Genomic DNA, 20394 nt, shown 5'->3' with positions numbered 1-20394 from the left:
TTAATAGGATGAAGGAATTTACTAACTTTGGTGTATACTTCGTGGTTTGACACTAAATGAAAGTGCTTGGTATTCATGCATTTGCTACTACTCAATAAATTTTATTACTGGTAGTGCCTCAGGACAGGATTGTTTGGGCCATTTTACTATACATTTACCCAAGAGGGTAATTGGAGACTCCAGGAAGTATGGGTGAAGTCCAAACTGACAGGAAGCAGCTGTTCTGTGATTTCAAATCATTCTCAACCTTAGATGCATTTTACTTGGCTGCTGCTGCTTTTTTTTTTTTTTTTTAATTTTATTTATTTATTTTGACAGAGACAGAGACAGCGAGAGAGGGAACACAAGCAGTGGGAGCGGGAGTGGGAGAGGGAGAAGCAGGCTTCCTGCAGAGCAGAGAGCTGGATGTGGGGCTCGATCCCAGGACCCTGGGACCATGACCTGAGCCGAAGGCAGACGCTTAACGATTGAGCCACCCAGGCGTCCCTTTACTTGGCTTCTTGACTCTGTGTGAGTTTAATCTTGGGTTAGAAGCACATCATTTTACTTCCTCAAAATGTTTCCTTAACTTAATATCCCAGGTTTAAACTTTGAGAAGAATAGTTCAGTCTCCCGGTATGGAGCCTCTCAAGTTGAAGATATGGGGAATATAATTTTAGCAATGATTTCAGAGCCCTATAGTAAGTATTGCTGTTGTAACAGTTGCGGACCTAAAATTTGGTCCTGCCATGTTTACCTCGTATATACTTTTGAATGTCCTCCCACAGTTTTATCTCCCCAATAGCTAAAATGATGACTTCTATGTTCTCATTTTTAGATCACAGGTTTTCAGATCCAGAGAGAGTAAATTACAAATTTGAAAGTGGCACTTGGTAAGTAGTAGAGTGGTATTCCATTTGAGCCTTTTGATTTGTTTTATTCATATTGTGATATTTAACTCCCTTTGTATTTCAATAACTTCACTAAACCTTTTGACTATCCATTTTTTTAAATTAGGTTATTTATAAAAGAAGGTTGTATCTTAAAGTGAGCTTGGATGTTGGGGGTTAAACTTAATGAAATATTTGCATCCTTAGTCACTATGACCCTTAGGTATTGTCTGTGCTTCTTTTAGCCTCTCTGAACTATTCATCCTCTCACAGGAAAACTTAAAAAGGAAAAATCATAGGCTTTAAGAGTTCACAAGATTTTTACTGAGATAATTTAAAGTATGTTCTATCAGCTTCTACTTTAAAGCAAAGGAAATAACTGGCAAGGAGTATGAAATGGTGGTATCTCTGTGATCACAGGTAGACCTGTTTGCTTCTAATTCACTGCAGTGAATTCCTGAGATTGCTTGGTGCCTGAAGTGAACAAAAACTTGTGACGTCATTGCCCATAGAGAGAGTTTGGGGTCTATTTAGTTGGGGAGAAAGTGACTCATTTGGAAAGTGTCCTAGGACTTCTGGAAATATGAATATGGGAGGAACAGAACATCAAAAGGTGTCAAAATATATAATAGGTGATTTGCAAGTGACTCATTAAGGTGTGGGAACTCCCATGCATTTCCATAAACACTGTGATGGCTCTCCTCTTTAATAGGGGAGATATTTTAATGGCAGAGTTCTGATTGCATGCACACATTCCTGATGGGGGTTAATTGCCAGCTTTATGTAGATCTTAAGTTTTGCTGTCAAAGTGGATTTAAACCCCACTGGTATACTGGCTGGATCTGAGAATAAATGTAAACCTATCCTTCTTGGTTCAAGGTATTGGGAGAACTTTGCTTCCTATGAGTTGATCCTGGATCCTTTTGAGTTTATGCCCAACAAGCAGCAACTCAGCTGCTAGATGGTTTGCTGAGTCAACTAGCTGTGTTGGACCTGCATAGGCAGTTGGCTCTGTATAGTGAACTACCTAAGGAATACTTTGAACTGTACCCAGGTAATCTTTGAGGTTATGAAATAAATCAGGCAGTATTACAAGTCTGTCTGAGTACCAAATAATACCTTATGTGTAACTAGGAAAATGGTAGCATGGAATAGGTCAGACTCTCTAGCACTAATTAGGCAACATGAAGTTTTGCTTTACCCACAGCAGCAAGATGGAACTTATTGATGACAATACCATAGTCCGCGCACGAGGTTTACCATGGCAGTCTTCAGATCAAGATATTGCAAGATTCTTCAAAGGACTCAATATTGCCAAGTTGGTTTTCTTTAATCTCTATTTTACTTAGTAATCTCAACGGGACACCGGGTGTCCTATCATTTTTCCTCACTGTGCTTTTCTCCCCCCCACCGCTATCTGTCCTTTTCAAAGGGGAGGTGCAGCACTTTGTCTGAATGCCCAGGGTCGAAGGAATGGAGAAGCTCTGGTTAGGTTTGTAAGCGAGGAACACAGGGATCTAGCATTACAGAGGCACAAACATCACATGGGGACCCGGTACATTGAGGTATGTCCTCACAACCTGAGATCCTTGACGTCTTGAATGAGTATTGATATTGGAAGCCTCAGAAACTATATTTAATTTCCCTTTCTTTTTTTAGGTTTACAAAGCAACAGGTGAAGATTTTCTTAAAATTGCTGGTGGTGAGTGCTTTTTATATAATGCAGCTATAAGAAGAATCTAAAATTTATTTATATACCACAGTAGATAAATAGGGCCATGAATAGTTTTTATTTCCTAAAGAAACATAGGAACTGACTTTTTTTTTTGAAGTTGGAAGAAATGACCCGTAGTATGAGTGAGTACAGTGTATACCCTTGCCCTAAGGCTTCAGTCAACCAACTGTAGTTAAATAGCCCTTAAAAATAGTACCATACGGGGATGCCGATCTGGCTCAGTCAACCTGTAGAGTGTGCAACTACTGATCTCTGGGTCGAGAGTTCAAGCCCCAGGTTGGGTTAGACATTACATTAAAAAAAAATAATAATAATAGTACCATATAAGGGTGCCTGGCTGGCTCAGTCAGTAGAGCATCTGTCTGACTCTTGATTCCAGGGTTGTGAGTTTGAGACCCACATTGGGTGTAGAGATTACTTAAAAATCAAATCTTAAAAAAAAAAATAGTACCATACAAAGGTGAAAGGGGTCCTGTAAAGTCATGTACAAAAGGAGAGAGTAGCTCTTGAAAGAAATTAAGTAGTCTGAAAACTACTTTCAAACAGCCACACCAGAAAACCTGGAATTGTTGGATATGTGCTTGTAGGTTTTCTCTCAAGCTTCCGTAACTCATCAGTCAATGGCCAGGAACACAGTAGTTTTCTGGCTCTAATATGTTTGAGTACATAGTGTTTGCAGTAATAAGGTCAGAAAAAAATGGGAACAGATAATGTCTATCTCATTATTGAGTGATTTGTTACTTTAAAATCTGTAAGTAACAGATGCATAAAAAATGTTGATTATGGTTTGAAAGTTTCTTTTTTCTATACATAAAACTACCTTGTAAATTCCTGTTGCTCTGTTCATACAGTTTTATAACTTTCTCCTTTTAGTGTATTAGGAATATTTTCCCGTGTAACTAAATTTTCGTAAATGTTAATTAATATACAGTATTATGTACCATACACTTTTTTTTTTAAACACCCTGTTGGACATTTATAGCTCATTTCCAATTTTTCGCCCTAAGTATGTTGCAGTGAATATTTTGTATTTTGTATCTCTGTGCCACTCATTAGGATAACTCTAAATCTAAGAATGTAGGTAGACCTTTTAAGAGCCTTTTGAAAATATACTCTTGCCAAATATATAGTGACTTTCACCTTAAATATAGAAAACATTTGTATCTCGGTAATATATAGCCCTGGTTAAAATCCTTGGAACTGTTGAACTTGTAGTAAAAACATCTTGTTTGCACAATTTGCTGGTATATTTCCATTCTGACACTTAAGTCTTTAGATATACTAAGGCTTCCAAATTCAGAGCTTCAAGTTTGTGTTTCCAAAATCCCAAAGTGATGTTTGATATTGGTTGGGTATAAAATATTTTTGGAGTTGCTATGGTTCTGAGGTTCCATGATAGATGGCAAGGTTAGCTCATACATTAATCCTGGGATTTCATGGTATGTGGGTAGTATGAGAGTTTGCTCTTAAAGGAAAATGTTACTGGGACATCTGGCTGGCTCAGTAGGTAGAACATGCAATTCTTGATCTAGGGGTTGTGAGTTTAAGCCCCACGTTAGTGATAGAGACTCTTAAAAAATAATAAGGAAAATGTTACGAGTATATGAGCTCAAAGGATGTGTATCTGAATATTTGCTATATGGTAATACTGTACAAGAGGCTTTATGACAGGCAGAATGTTGATAAATCTCAAAACTGGCTGCCGTGCATGTTCATTATACTCCCCTTATGTTTGAACCTTTCTCAATAAAAAGTAATCAGGAGAATAATAACAGTGCTTTATGTGTAGTAACTTATTTAATTATCATAAATCTGTGACGTAGGTAACTTTACCCCCATTTTACAGATGAGGACACTAAAATATAGAGGTTAAACTTGACTAAAGTCATAGCCTAGTAAATGGCAAAGTCAAGATTGGACCCAGGCACTCTAGCTCCTTGACCTGTGTTCTTACCTAGCATGATGACTTACTGCCTGTCCATGAGAAGAATATAGTGATTGGTCCATGATTTAATTGTCTGGCCACCTTCCCAAGTTAGATGTTTTATGAAAATGGTAGGGGGGAAAGGTTTCAAATTTGTGGGGAGAGAATTCTGATTCCTGGGGTGTTTCATGAATTCCGTGGGAGTATGAGTTTTAATGATAAACTCAAGACATTGCCAAGAATTTTACCGTGTTAAGTTTGGTAAAGTTGATGTCTTAACCATTTCTCTCCATGCTTCCTGGTATTTGTGTTCCCTAGGTACATCCAATGAGGTAGCCCAATTTCTCTCCAAGGAAAATCAAGTCATTGTCCGCATGCGGGGTCTCCCTTTCACAGCCACAGCGGATGAAGTGGTGGCCTTCTTTGGACAGCATTGCCCCATCACGGGGGGGAAGGAAGGCATCCTCTTTGTTACCTATCCAGATGGTAGGCCAACAGGGGATGCTTTTGTCCTCTTTGCCTGTGAAGAATATGCACAGAATGCATTGAGGAAGCATAAGGACTTGTTGGGTAAAAGATACATTGAACTCTTCAGGAGCACAGCAGCTGAAGTCCAGCAGGTTGGTTTTTAAGAGCATTCTAGTGGCTTTGTGTGATTTTCTATTTATTTCCAAGAACAATCCTACATTATTGTGTTAAAACTTGAAAAATACAGAAAATACAGGTCCATTTAAAAAAATTTCATTCCGTAATTAAAAGATAGCCACTGTTATTTTCTATGCACAAAGAAAATGCATTTGTTTTATGTAATTAGAATATTGCTATAGATACACTATATTCTTTTTAAAAACTACGTATTTTGCGAGTTTACCTATGTCTAAAAAATTTCATTTTTAATGTTATATACATAATTTATTTAGAAATTCTATTGTACATTTAGGTTGGCTTTTTTTCATCTATAAGAAATTTCTAGATAAACATGCTTATGAAACTCTCAATTTCTGATTGATTCTTTAGAACTGGATGGGGTGAGCTTTTAAGGTTTTTAATATCTTACCAAATTTATTTCCGAAAAGGCTTGATCAGTTCCATACTGCTAGTGATGGTATAAAGTGTCCTTTTGTCCTGTTATTCTTTCAGAATTCAGAAATGTTTTTGAGGCACAGATGGGACAATTCAGTTGTGCAAAATGATCCAGACATGAAGCCATCTGTAGGGTTTCAAGCCTTTTGGCTATTCTTCTTGACTCCCCAGCTGAAAGGTCTTTAAGGGTCTTTGTTTTTCTTTTGTATCTGAGATCATGTAGACTGCTTCACATGTGGCTCTTCCAACTTAATCTACTTGGGTCCCCTAGTAGAACAGAGCAACTTTAGTGATAGGTTTCATCTTTTTTACAAGCAATTAGGACACTGACTCTACTATCATTCCTATGAGTTCATAAAATGATTTTGCCTTGCTTCTTTCTGCAAAGCTCATTGTGTATTGTGATTTGAAACAATTGCCCAAAGTTGAAAAGAACCTCTCATCTGTTAGGATACTGACATGATTTTTATACCTGGAATAAACATAGGTGACATTTTAAGCTAGTTCTGCATCCTGATGTACTAGTGCTCTTGAACCCTAAACTGTGAACATACTTATAATTTAAACAATTTTGTGCCTTGTTGAAAAGGAGTATCAAATTCTGAATTTCTAAAATATGCTAAACATGCTTGAGGCTTCAAACATATTAAACATATCAGTGCCAAACCAGAGGAGGGGAAAATAAGATTTTAGATCTTTAATTGGACAGACAGTTTTATGGAAATCTTGGCCTAGAATAGACTACTCCAGGGCCTCAGCTACTGTATATTGATTTGGTTTAGGTATATAGAGAGTGTGCTGTCTCTATATGACTTCACCATAATGAGGTTTGGGTGATAGATGAGCTTCCTCTCCAGCCCCCATCCTACTGATTTATTTCAGAAATGCTTAAGTGATCCTATGCACTGTCATCTTTTCATTCCTAATAATTATTTCATTCAATAACTACTTGCTCACCTCCTATTTGGCAGGTATCGGAAGGTGCTTGACCATTTCCTGTGCTGAGTTTGTCTACAACCACACTTATTTTCTATTCATGTTCGTCCCATAATGTTTGTGCTGTGTCTGATTATTTGTATAATTTTTTTAAAATCTTGCTGGCTCTGAAGTTTCTTTGGCTGTGTTGTATTAGTTCTTTGATTTCTGTCACCTCTTAGCATCTGGACAGGGTGGGAGTGAGGAAATTAGGGTAATTTTGGGGGAGGGTTTTGATTCTATACTTTCAGTTTACGGGATGATTAAGGCTACAGTAATAAGATCAGAAAACCTAGGGATGTCACACATGCTGTTTGCACAAGGAACTTCCTAGTATTATAAACTAGCAGGCATGTTCTAAACTAAGGCAAAGATAGACCAGAACTTAATTTTTTTTTTTAAGATTTTATTTATTTGAGAGAGAGAAAGAAAGAGTGAATATGAACAGGGCGTGGGGGGGGTGCAGAGGGAGAGGGAGAAGCAGGTTTCCTGCTGAGCAGGGAGCCCCATGCAGGACTCAATCCCAGGACCCTGGGATCATGACCTGAGCCGAAGGCAGACACTTAACCGACTGAGCCACCCAGGTACCCCTTTTTAATCTTTTCAATTTTTAATTTTTTTTAGAGCTAGACCAGAACCTTATAATAGAGTTTTGCCTGGGAGTAATCCTTTCTCCTAAATATACCTAACCTCTTATTCATTTTCAAGCTAGCCGAATTCCATGACTTTAAGATAGTCAAGATGCTCTCTCTTGCTACTATCTCAAATTCACTTCAAAACTGATTATTTTGTGGTCATCAAATAATTGTTTTCATTTTTACATTACCAGCCATTCTGTCTTGGGCTTATACATTGTTAGAAATGTGGCATTACATTATAACATAATCCAGAGCCATTGCTGGACCTGTGGTTCCTTTACTATGTCATTCTCTTGCTTGGGTTTGGAGATAGAATGTGACAACAGTATTAAGGGGAACACCGTGCTTCGTGAAACGAAATCTAATAGATTGCTACCAAAGTTCACATTTAGCAGTATGTCTGGATTGTTATACAAGCAGCGTACTTTTCAGGATATTTGTCCTGAGATCGTGGGGTACTTGTCCAGTAGACCAGTCCTTAATTGAAGCACATCGTATTGGGTGTGGCATGTGCCTCAGCATGCATTTGACAGAAGTGGGGGTCTCGTGCTTTCCCCGCTGAACAGTATGAATCCCTATCTTCATAGGTGCTTCTCAAACTTGAATATGCTTATGAATTACCGGGGGCTCTTGTTAAAGTGCAGGTTATGTTTCCTAGCGGGGTAGGACTGAGATGCTGAGCTGCTGCATTTCTGACACGCTCCCCGGCGTGTTCCACAGCACAATGCTGCTATGCTGGTTTGCAGACCCCATTGGAGGAGCAAGGCTCTAAATCACTTCTCTTTTGCTTCGAGTACAGGTGCTGAATCGATTCTCTTCGGCCCCTCTTATTCCACTTCCAACCCCTCCCATTATTCCAGTGCTACCTCAGCAATTCGTACCCCCTACAAATGTTAGAGACTGTATACGCCTTCGAGGTCTTCCCTATGCGGCCACAATTGAGGACATCCTGGACTTTCTGGGGGAGTTTTCCACAGATATTCGAACTCATGGGGTTCACATGGTATTGAATCACCAGGTAAGGAGTAATTTATTGGAAAACTGATTTGCTTATTCTTAGGATCAAAGGCTCTCTTCCAGTTTAAAAAAAAAAATGTACAGGTGTTCATCAGCGGTATTGTGAATTTCAAGGAAATTTTCAGAATTTCAAGGAAAGCTTTAACTGTAGATGCAGGAGGTCTTTCAGATGAACTCCAGAGAGAATTTTATCATTAGCATGGTAATTTAAATTCAGCTCTGATTCCAACATCACTTATATGCACCAAATTATCAGTAGTCTCAGGAAGGATACACACACACTATCCGTCTAGTACAACATTTTACTGGGTTTTACTGTTGCAGCTACTGAGCTTTGCTGTTGTAGTATGAAAGTGATTGTAGACCGTATATAAACCAAAGAACATGTCTGTTTTCCAAAGTATTTTTTATCTATAGACTGTTTAGAACTCGCTTATTTTATATATATATATATATATATATATATATGACATCAAATGACATTTAGTAGAGTGCAAACTTAGTAAGGATTTGTATGTGTGCCACCTGGAATACTGTGTGATCATAACAGGTGCTCGAATGTGTTCGTGAACGTTGAGAAGCCTCCATCAGAGGATAACCAAATCCTAATGGTATAGAAGTATATATTCTAAGCATATTAAAAGTAGTTCCTGTCTTGGTGTCCCTTGATTTTTGGTTAAACAAAATTAATCCATTAGTTGCTGAATTATTTACCAGCATTGTGTGCTATGACAAGCGGGACAGAATTTTTAAAAACCTGTAAACCAAGTGATTTTAATTAAAATTTGGAACTCTTAAAAGCAAGGTTGCATTAATTTTTTAAAATGTTTTCTGAGCATTATGGGTTGAATATAGGTTTGTATTGGAAATACCAACATTTTTCTAAATTGCTAGTCAGAGTATGAGGAATCAGAAAACCTCCTGAGCCCCTGGCTTGGTTTTCCACACCAGCACATGCTCATTCTAACTCTTATGTCAATATTAAGCTATGCAACTTTTAATCTATATATCCTCTCAGCATGCTTCACTGGTGGGAGTCCTTTTGAATAAAGCTTCCCTACAATTCAACATCGCCAGGAAATTGTTTGGTTTCTCTTTGAACACCATTTCTAATAACCTAGGGGCTATTGTTCTTTGATTAACCACAATGAACATATTTGCCTCTTATTGACCCACGTGACCTATTGTGATTGTATTTGGGAGAAATGCTTCTTTAATGATGGACGAGCTTTTAGCTGCCTCGAAGATGTTAGGTTTCCATCTTGGACTGGGTTTCCCTGGTATCCCTAATTTCCCTGGTATGGTAACTCTTATGGTAACTTGCATGGTTATAATTTGCACTAAATAGTCCCTTAGAGACTTTTAAAGAAATCCATAAAAAAGGAAAGGAGTCTTAAAAGCTGATTGTGTTTTTTCTCCCCCATAAATTGTCCATGTTAAAGAAAACTGACATGTTCTGGTTCTGTGAAACAGAAGTCTACCAGCTTGGTTTTAAACAAGATTTTTAGCAAGCTATTAGTAATTGAGGAAATGTCTATAAACACCTGTCTGACCAAGGTTTCAGGTGGAGGTGCCAGGGAAGAGGTAAGACAAGGACTCCTAAGCAAGGCTGATGATACAGCTTTCACCCACCTTCACTGTGCTTTGCAGCTCCCATTTCCTTATCCCCCTTCTTTGTTCCCAAGCCCACATCCCAGCCTAGGCTTCAGGGAGAAGGGAAAGGGATGTTGCAGGCCAGTGACGGACAACACAGAGCCAACACAGAACACTGGTTTATTCAGCTTCATGTAGGAGTATACATAAAGCCCTTATACTGGTTGTGTTCCTAGTTCTTCTCAGTCAAATAAGATTTAATCGGATTTCTCAGAAAGGCAAAACCCAATATACCATCCTATACCTTGAAACCCCAGTTATAAGGAGACCCTTTCAAAATCCTGTAAATCTGATACTAATTAGCAGAAATGAGAAGGGATCATTTTCAGCTATGAGCTCTCAAAACTTTCTCGGAGGTTTTGTGGGCCATTCTGGTGATTAGGTGATAAAAATGCCAGTTAGATTTCAGTAGACAACACTTGTCACCCAGATTTTGTGGCTAAAATGTACTATGGGTGATTGTCACTTTTGCATGTTTTGTAAGCAACCATTTCCTTGTTGAAGGAGACAGTCTCCTTTTGTTTTTATTCTCCCCCCACACGCTCAGGGCCGCCCGTCAGGAGATGCCTTTATCCAGATGAAGTCTGCGGACAGAGCATTTATGGCTGCACAGAAGTGTCATAAAAAAACCATGAAGGACAGATATGTTGAAGTCTTTCAGTGTTCAGCTGAGGAGATGAACTTTGTGTTAATGGGGGGCACTTTAAATCGAAATGGCTTATCCCCACCGCCATGTAAGTTACCATGTAAGTTTTTCTTGGGTCTTGGCGCTCTTCTAAGCTACATGCTGGTAGGTGCTTAAGCTGCTTTCATAACTTTCTGTGCCCCTGGTTCTTTCTAAGGCAGGTGAGGGGGTTACATAAGGCTTTCCCGTCTGAAATCAGGAGTATCTGGTAATCATGTAAGACCTTGGTTGTGGACACCCATAATTAGAGATGGTACGAGTACCTCTTTTCAAATTATATTCTTGCTTTTCCAGTGATAAGCACTTGATTTCTGAAGCTTAGTGTGCTCAAGATAAGCACTGACTCTGGGAGGCAACCTGGCTATGTAGATATTTTAATACGCATTTACAGGTAAAATAAGTATGGTTGGATCCTTTTTCCTTTTTTTTTTTGGTAACACATTAAACTTTTTTTTTTTAAGGGTAATTTAATGCCCATTTTGCATTTTTAATTTTTTTGAGCATTAAGTTTCTTTGGAAAGGACAATCTGGGGAGCACTTCTCTTGCTCTCCAGGATATCTGGAATGAGCAAGTTAGTAAAAAACACAAATGCGTAAATAAATTAGCCAAAGTTTCCATTGGATCGCAGGATCAGTGCTTAATTTCAAGCCATGCTCTTGCTCATTGGCACCTGGGTGCAAGCCATCTGGAATCCTGTGTGAGAGGAATAAGCCCTTTAGTCTGAAGACCATGTTGTTGTTCGTGACTAAGGAACATTTGGGGATCTGATGTTAAAACTTGAATCTTTTTGACACAGTTTTCACTTCTGAATAAGACATACCTTGTTAGGAGCCATGCAGGGTATGTTTAAAGAATGTAGCACTTGGAATATAGTCCAAAAATAATGGAGAAAGCTAACTGGATTATATACTTGATCCTAATAAAATGGAGTGTGTTAGGATATCACTTTCTGTGAAGAGGGATTTATACCAATAAAACTATTTGATAAAGTATTTTTCATAGAACATTCAGTGGGGCTTAATCCTTTTTTTCCCCTTGGACTTCCTAAATGCTAATAATTCCATTCATCTGCTGCTTGCTGTTGGTGAATATCTTAAGAGTTGATGACTAATGAGTGTCAAGTTCTGGAAACTTATGATTGGGTTTAACTGGTGTCTTAAAGTAATCTTAGTCCTATGTATTCTGTCCATAAACCACTGGTAATGTCAGTAACTTTTGCGATTTCCTTGTGATAATCTTATCAAGCATTGTGAGATAAGGGAATTTCTTCATGCTATGTAACCCAAATTATTCTGCTATGGTATCCTTTTACTTCTCTCTCTTCCTGGTGGAAAACTGGTCATTACAGACTTTCTTCATAAGACTTTCATTTTTTTCCTCTTTCCTCTCAGAAGCCCTAAGGTAATAGAAAAAATTTAAAATGCCTTTTTCCACATAAAAATAGATTTCCATGTATTTTAATACTCCCCAAAAATTTTAACCAAAATTGACTAATTGCTATTTTAGTGGAAGAGTTCACTCATTAAAAAAAAAGAAGTCAATTCCAATTGATACATGCTAATATTAAGCCTATTCAACTGGACTTTTTTTTTCCTACCAACTCACTTGAGGTGATTTCCTATTTTCTACAGCAACCAAAAAACTTAGAGAAATTGCATGTTTTTTATCTACTCTCAACAACTAAAGAAGTTAAAATAGTGATTGCTTAATCCCCCATGAAGAGTTTCTTTTTAAATCTGGGAAAGAAATGCTGCTACAGTCTCAGTGTTTTAAAGTTTTAAACTTTGTTTATTGATATTTTAACTTTTTCAAAAAGTTGAACATTTGAAGGTAAACTCCACTTTTCTAATCTATGAATATACACATCTGATTCTCTTTTAGGAGTATAAGAATAGCTGTCCTTTCATTTAAGGAATATCCAAACCTGAGCAGCCTAATCTGTTATCAAATATTTCACCCTTTCTTTATATTGTCCTATAACAAATTACTTAATAGTTTTGAAAGCAAGATATGGGCATAGGCATTATAGTTTTCTATATGACTTAGGTGCCTCAGTTTGTTCTGTTTGCCCTTTTGTGGAGTCTTTAAGGTCAGGAATCAGTTTTAAAACTTATCTACATTAAGTATCGAACATGCAGCACAAGTTTTGGTGAATTATGAAGCAGAGACCTAAAAGTTGAATATGAAATCAATATGACGATCTCTGGTTTATGTAGCCCTGTGCAGCAGACTCTTACTCATCTCCATACACATATAGAAACTCCTAAGAAACACAAAAGACAATAGAGATTTTCCTGTGAAAACGTATCCCTTGGGCCTCTGCTATTTGCAAAATATATTAGATGGTTCTAGGTGTAAAAATTAAAGTCAAGAATTCCAAATTCAGGCAACCATGCAGTTAGCTCTTTTGTTGAATGCAGATGGCCTGGATAGTTGTGTTCATCCCACATGTTAAAGCTACTGAGCAGTAACTAGTGTGAGTTGAAAGAGTTATGGGGCCTGGATTGAATAACTAGAAGATAATAGAATTTCATCCTTTCTGTTTTCTCTTTAACCTGAGTCAGCATTTTGTCAGCTGACTCTCAGGAAGACTTGAGCATGTTTTTCTTGAGTTATTTTGCAGGCTGGGTAGTGGGGTTTTTTTGTTTTTGGTGGTTATTGTTTGTTTTTTTTTAAAACAGGTCCAAACATGTAGATAAGCTTCAAAACCCATCTTCTGGGGTTCATTTGGGTAGAAATAATGCAGAGTTAATCTACTCTTAGGTCCGTTCACTCTGGCACCATCTATGCTTTGGCATAATGCATGGAACTCGTGAAATCATTTTTATCATAACCATTTTCATCTTCCACTGTACTACAGAGTAGATAACAAGATGAAAGAGAAGCATAGCTCTCAAAAAAGCAATAACAACCCAGCTTTTAGTGTGAAGTTATACTAAATGTCAGTCCTGTGTTTCTTTCCTCAAAGGGTTAGTGTGTGGTGACTGGCGCTCAGGAGTAGAAAACAAAAAATCACATGTAACGAAACGGTTTTTCCCAATTTCTAGGTCTTCAGGGTTTGAGATTATTTTTAGCTGTTATCTATGTAATCAAAAGGAGGTTGCTTGGACATTTTAATCAGATTTTGTATGGAAGATGAGGATTCAATGATTGATGAGTTGAAGATTCACCAAAAAATTACCCACCATTAAAAAAAAATTTTTTTCAAACTTTTAGAAGATTACACATTTGAGGAATTTCACATTGTTACAAAAATTTCAGAAAATATTAAATATATACAATGAGAAAAGTTGCTTGGGATGATAAAGAACTGGTCCCTTTAAAATGTATGTATGTGTGAAACAAAATGTATGTACGCGTGGAACAGTGGAACAGTCAGCAATGACTTTTTAAAGCAAGGACAAGTGTCCGTTGTGACAAATGTGTCTCAAAGTCTCTCTCTTTGCTTATTTAGGCCTGTCTCCTCCCTCCTACACATTTCCAGCTCCTGCAGCAGTTATTCCTACTGAGGCTGCCATTTATCAGCCCTCTGTGCTTTTGAATCCACGGGCACTGCAGCCCTCCACAGCCTACTACCCAGCGGGCACTCAGCTCTTCATGAACTACACTGCGTACTATCCCAGGTAAGGTTCTGATGGAAGTGGAAATGAGGGACAGAAACAAAGGACTCCTTTGATAGGCAGTGCCTGAGTTCACAAAAGAATATTGTCTGCCACTGAAGATTAGGATGGCAGGCACCAGCCTCTGTCCTGTCTCTGACCAAGAAGGCTGTTTCAAGACCAAAATAAGTTTATTTTTTAACCATATATTGACAGCAGGATCTTTTAGGTTACCTATGTATACAACGTTCCTTTTTTCTTTCTCCTGTCTTCGGGCCATAAGAAAGTAGCACTGTAAGCGTTGCCACAGCATGGCAATATCATGTGCAAAATGAGATTTTTCAGTGCTTTCTTAGAATCAACATATTTTTAATCTGATTCGTTCTTTTTAGTTTCTGGAAGGCAGCAGGTATAATGGAGAGAAAGCTATTGGTCTGAAAGTTGGGAGACCTGAGATTTAGTCTCAGCTCTTAGTCTAACTGGGGCAAGTCACTTAACCTTTCTGGTTCTTATAAAATGATGAGATTGGCCAAGTTTTTGGAAGTCCCTTCTAGGTCTGATAGCCTGTGATTCTAACTTGGATGTATAATGACCTCCTTCCCAAATTTTCTTTTCAAAAAGATCTGTTTAGCCAGTCACCGGTTCATTATTAAAATAAAATTTTATTTTATTAAAATTAAATTACAACTTTATTAAGATACATTTTTATTAAAATACAGTTTTACTTTGGCACAAGCAATATTGCTCCAAATTTTAAAAATTACACCAGGCCTTATTTTTCCTTCCCCAGATATTTTGACTACATGTTTTGAGTATATCCACCAATATGTAAGTGAGGTTTTTTGATAAGTGAACTGGAAGTAACCTATCCGATCCCCATAGTTGCTATATCACATTGTAGTTTTTTTCCCCTCTCCATCTAGTTTTCTAGAAGGAGGCAGAAACTGTAGAATCTCGGTAGCAGTGAAGCTTGTGGCCTCTGTTACTTACATTTGTGACTTTGTTAGGTATTTTTAAAACATTCATAAATGCTTTTGCACATACATACTTTTTATTCTGCTGGGGAAGAATAGGGGGAAAGCCATAATAATTGTCAGTTGGCCATATTTTGAAGGTTTGAAAAGGCTCAGAAGCATGAATGATTGTTCGTGGTTGAGCACTGTGTCAGGCGTCTGGCCCAGTCCCAATCTGTCACCTACTCTGGACCCTGTGACAATCACTTGCTAGTCGTGGGCTCTGGTTATAAGAAAGATCTTTGTCTACCTTTCTTACACCATCAGGATGTCAGGAGTGAAATGCATTGTTCCTCTGGGTGCCTGGTGCTGTTTTTCCACTCTAGAATACATTTGCAGAGTATCCAATTCCACCACTGATTTGTAATCTGGGCCCTATGAAAAGAAGGAATCCCTTAGAAATAGCTGGCTGACATGGTAAAATGGGAATTCGAGTCTTGAATGGAAGCCCCAAAGTCAAGAGGAACTGACATTTATGGCTTATAGTTCCTGTCATTTTGGTCCCATGACTATAGGTTAATTTTTTTCTAGTAGTTTTAAAGTTTGTAAGGTCCTCATTGTTACGTATAAGAGTATAGAAGTATAGCGAGTAAAAGTAGACTCCCATTTTATACACCTCTAAGTCTAGAAGCAGTCCCTATTACTGGTTTAGTAATAAAGACGTGTGTACTTTTAAATAATGTGGCGTACTTAACATGTACTGCTCACTTGTCCCTTTTGTTTTTTTTAACTTGCCACTAGGTCATCGACATCTTCCCTAAGGAATATATATATATTTACCGCATTCTTGTAACTTCCACATGTCACAAGGGTGAAAATACATCAGAATTTAACAATTCCTTTATTTTTAGACCTCTAATTTAAAAGAATTTTTCTTTATTAAACAAAGCTCATACTGATCTTTAAATACTTATATTTCTGTAGGACAATTTCACAGAAATGGAGTTTTTAAAAAATACTCATTTTGAGACAGTGTAAGAGGGGAGAGGGACAGAGGGATAGGGAGAAGCAGAGTCCCTGCTGAGTACGGAGCCCAACTTGGCACTCAATGTCACGACCTGAGCCGAAATCAAGAGTCGGGTGCTTAACCGACTGAGCCACCCAGGCGCCCCAGAAATGAAATTTTTAATTGAAGGTCATGGGTATTAAGTTAAAATTAATACTTTCAAATAACCCCTAACATATTACATTACTTTAATTGACATTTCCCTAATTGTGAAATTACCCACCCAAAGTGTTTAAACATGTCCTGTTATTTATACTGCAAAATCTAGAATAATTTAAGAAAACAAATTCCAAACTATAAAATAGTTTACAGTTTTGGCAGGATATTACTAATTTCTAACTTGACATGACTAGAAGGCATTTGAGGTTATTAAAAATTGCTGTGTAAGTTTTCAAGTATATTTTGACCATATTCCCTCATAAATGGGGAAGGCTTAAGAGAGTGTCTGTGAGGCTAAAAAACGATATTAATCAGACACTCTGGAGTTTTTCTCTCTCTTTAAAGTTTTTTAAATTTCCTCCTTTTTAAATGAAATATGTCAGTTTGACTTAATTCAATGTGTTCATTACTTTAAGACGTTAAGATCCTAATGTATTTTGCAGATTTTTTTTAAAGATTTTATTTGAGAGAGTGAGAGCATGTGCACACAAGTTGGGAGGAGGGGCAGATGGAAAGGGAGACTCAGACTCCCTGCTGAGTGCAGAGCCCTACCATGCAGGGCTCCATCCCAGGACCCCGAGATCATAAGCTGATCATGAGCTGAAGGCTGCCACTTAACCGACTGAGCCACCCAGGCACCGCTATTTTGCAGTTTTCCTTTTTTTTTTAAGCATGTCCCTCGAAAAGAAGTGGGTGGCTTTAACTTTTTTTTTTTTTTTTTAAGTAATCTCCATTCCCAACATGGGGCTCAAACCCACGACCCTGAGATCAAGGATCACATGCTCTACTGACTGAGCCAGCCAGGCGCCCCAGTTTTAACTGTTTTTAACTTTCAGTTTAACAGAGCAAATTATTATTTAGTACCTCTGTGAGATCTATTGGGAATGTGAGGGTTAATAAAACATAGACTCTAGTATAGAGTGGCTGACAGAATGCGTATGTGACCCTGTGCTAAGTCAGTGACATCAGAGGTCTTCTTCAGATAGAGGGCATTTGTCCTTATTTTATCTCTAATTTGGTCTTATTTAAAAATTTGAAGATAAACTGTCCAGTGGCTACTGCTCTGAGATATGGCATCTTTCATCATAAGGATTTGGGTTACTTGAGGAACATTTAAGGAGAAAACATGAGCCATTTATTATTAAAGAAGTTTTTAGCAGTCTAAATGTGTGGCTGTGACAATAACATTTTGAAGAGTAAGTGAAATAAAAGCATATGTGGTTTTATTTTCTGCTTATGGACTTTCCCCTCCCTTTTGGAAGACAGTTTCAGTTACCCAGTATCCTGGAGCTTAGCCAAGGATGCAAAGGAATTAGAAGGGTGGATACATTTATGCCCATCCTGCTTATCACTCAAAACTCCATTTACATCACACCTTTTCTCTCCAAAAGAAGAGTCCTACCTTTTATTCTCACCTTTCATATTTTTCTTAGAAAAGTATATTCTCCTTTTCACCAAAGCTGTAGCACAGATGAGAAACATGCTGATTTTCCAATTCTATGCCATCTAATTTAAGGAAAACCAGATTAACATAAATGTCTTTATATGCATCACCTTACCTTTTGTAGGACACTAAATAAGTAACTTATCACTTTGAACCAAGAAAGAGGGCAAGGGATATTTTATTCATGAGTGTACTTCATTTGTGTGCCCATGTGAAAGATTTTTTCTTTCTTGGGATAGCCATTTGTTATCCAATCACCTTATTTCTACCTAAGCAATGAATATGTATATTTAGTAGTATTAAGGCATTCTGCACTATTTGGTTTGTTGTATAGCATTACTGTATTCTATTCTGAAATTCTTTGCATTTGAACCAAAAAAATACCAACCCTCTGAGAGATGTCTATGTTTTGTATTTTCAATGCCTAGCTTTCGAGAGAAGTACACTTTCATTCACATGCAATTGTAACAAATAGTGGGAGAGATTTCCAATACACTTTACCAAGTTTCTCCCAATAGTAACATTTGGCAGCCAGTTTACTTTTTCTTTCTTTTAAGATTTTATTTATTTATTTGACAGAGAGACACAGCGAGAGAGAGAACACAAGCAGGGGGAGTGGGAGAGGGAGAAGCAGATTTCCCGTGGAGCAGGGAGCCCGATGCAGGGCTCGATCCCAGGACCCTGGGATCCTGACCTGAGCCGAAGGCAGACGCTTAACGACTGAGCCACTCAGGCGCCCCAGCCAGTTTACTTTCTAATTTATATTTGGTAAAAGTTTTCCGATAGGACTAGGAAAAAAGGTAAAATATATCTTTAGTATGGGGTTATAGTTTTCTTGGTTATGAATGTAATTTTTTTTATAACTTAAATATTTAGTGCTACAATTGCAAACTGGAGTTCAGCATACAATGAAGTGATACCAGAATATTGTAGTAATACAATATCAAACAATATTGTAATAATGGAGAAGCATCAGATAATTTTTGTTGGTGGGAATGATTATAACTAAGGTTTTTCAGTTTGAGTGACAGTTCTAAATCATATAAGCAAAACTGCTGTGGGCAGTTGACTCTACTGTCGGTGAGAATTTAGTATAGCTTTCATGGAAGAAGTAGTCATCTGCTAGGCTGAAGACTATTCATGTAATGAACAGTTCAGGGATTTAAAATGCAAATATGCTTAACATTCTTTTTAGCATGGCAGAAAATTACAGTGCAGTGAACGTTAAGGAAAAATAACCATTCAAAACACCTGATACAATTTGTTCTGATTTATAAATTTGTTTTTCTAAGAATTTTTTCTTAAATTTGAATCATGTTACTTTTGAGCATGTTAAAACTCTATTATAGAAATTTTCAAACTCAAGAGATTATATTTTCCCTACTTGTGACAATATCAATGTTTTGCCAATCTTGTTTCATCTATTTCAGTTTACCCCCCTATACTCCTCTCCTGGAATTATTTTTTATATATTTTATTTTTTCTTTAAGTAGACTGCACACTCTACCCACTGGGCCAGCTAGGTGCACGCGAACCCCCTCCTCCCGAACATTTTGAAGTAGAAAACCTAGAGGTCATTTCTTCTTTACTTTTCCTTTTTTTTTTTTTTTTTTTGTTAAGATTTTATTTATTTGACAGCACAAGCAGGGGGAGAATCAGCCTCCCCGCAGAGCAGGGAGCCCCATGTGGGACTCCATCCCAGGATTCTGGGATCATGACCTGAGTCAAAGGTGGAGGCTTAAACGACCCCCCCAGGCGCCCCCTAGAGGTCATTTCTTTCACCTACTATTTATGTGCCAAGTATATCTTTAAGCACCTTATTCTCAAAGCACTAATGACTTTAAAGCAGGCAATTTAGTTAAAACACATGTATCAATGTTGATAAAATAATCCTTTTTTACCTTTATTGCCTTAAACATTTCATTGGTATATCTTTAAGAGATTACACTGAAGGAGGCCTAAGGAAAGAATTGACATTCGTCTATGAATTTTATTTAACATTTTAGATTAATGACTTTTGATTTTGATTTTCCTTAGGTCTTTTATTTATTTATTTTAAACATTTTTATTTTTAAGTAATCTCTACACCCACCATGGTGCTCAAACTGAAAACCCTGAGATCGAGAGTCACGTGCTCCAACTGAGCCAGCCAGGCTCCCCAAGTTAATGAGGTCTTTTAAACTATCTTTTTGTTTGTCCCAGCAAAAGCAAAATGCCTTTAATATGAAGCATTTTCCATTTAAATTCAAAATAACTAATAAAGTGGAACTCAGGATCATGAGTTCAAGCCCCATGTTGTGCCCCGTGAGCTTAGAAAAAAATTTTTTTTAGAAAAAAAATGTCCAGGGGTGCCTGGGTGGCTCAGTCGTTAAGCATCTGCCTTCGGCTCAGGTCATGATCCCAGGGTCCTGGGATCGAGCCCTGCATTGGGCTCCCTGCTCAGCGGGAAGCCTGTTTCTCCCTCTCTCACTCCCCCTGCTTGTGTTCCCTCTCTCACTGTGTCTCTTTCTGTCAAATAAATAAAATCTTTAAAAAAAAAAAAAAAAAGAAAAAGAAATGTCCTACATGAAAATTGACTCCAGCCTTTACACTT

At 37.6% G+C, this 20394-nt stretch overlaps 1 protein-coding gene across 6 annotated transcripts in view; it reads left to right on the top strand.

Annotated features, from left to right (window-relative positions):
• The window catches only part of ESRP1 (epithelial splicing regulatory protein 1), a 52883-nt gene that overhangs the window by 16940 nt on the left and 15549 nt on the right, over positions 1–20394 (top strand). For 4 of the 6 annotated variants that reach the window (XM_036085189.2, XM_036085192.2, XM_036085191.2 and 1 more), the window contains exons 5-13: positions 582–680; positions 818–872; positions 2077–2187; positions 2302–2434; positions 2529–2571; positions 4847–5148; positions 8024–8242; positions 10442–10640; positions 14035–14203. In XM_036085189.2, coding sequence (XP_035941082.1) covers positions 582–680; positions 818–872; positions 2077–2187; positions 2302–2434; positions 2529–2571; positions 4847–5148; positions 8024–8242; positions 10442–10640; positions 14035–14203 — 1330 coding nt within the window. The remainder of the gene's footprint in view (positions 1–581; positions 681–817; positions 873–2076; positions 2188–2301; positions 2435–2528; positions 2572–4846; positions 5149–8023; positions 8243–10441; positions 10641–14034; positions 14204–20394) is intronic. The other 2 variants (XM_036085190.2, XM_036085188.2) reach the window with 1 other exon arrangement.

Source organism: Halichoerus grypus, chromosome 5 (genome assembly GCF_964656455.1).
Source record: "Halichoerus grypus chromosome 5, mHalGry1.hap1.1, whole genome shotgun sequence".
In the NCBI taxonomy this organism is placed as follows: Eukaryota; Metazoa; Chordata; class Mammalia; order Carnivora; family Phocidae; genus Halichoerus; species Halichoerus grypus.
Note: the sequence above shows the minus strand (reverse complement) of the source record. Positions and strands in the feature narration are given on the sequence as shown.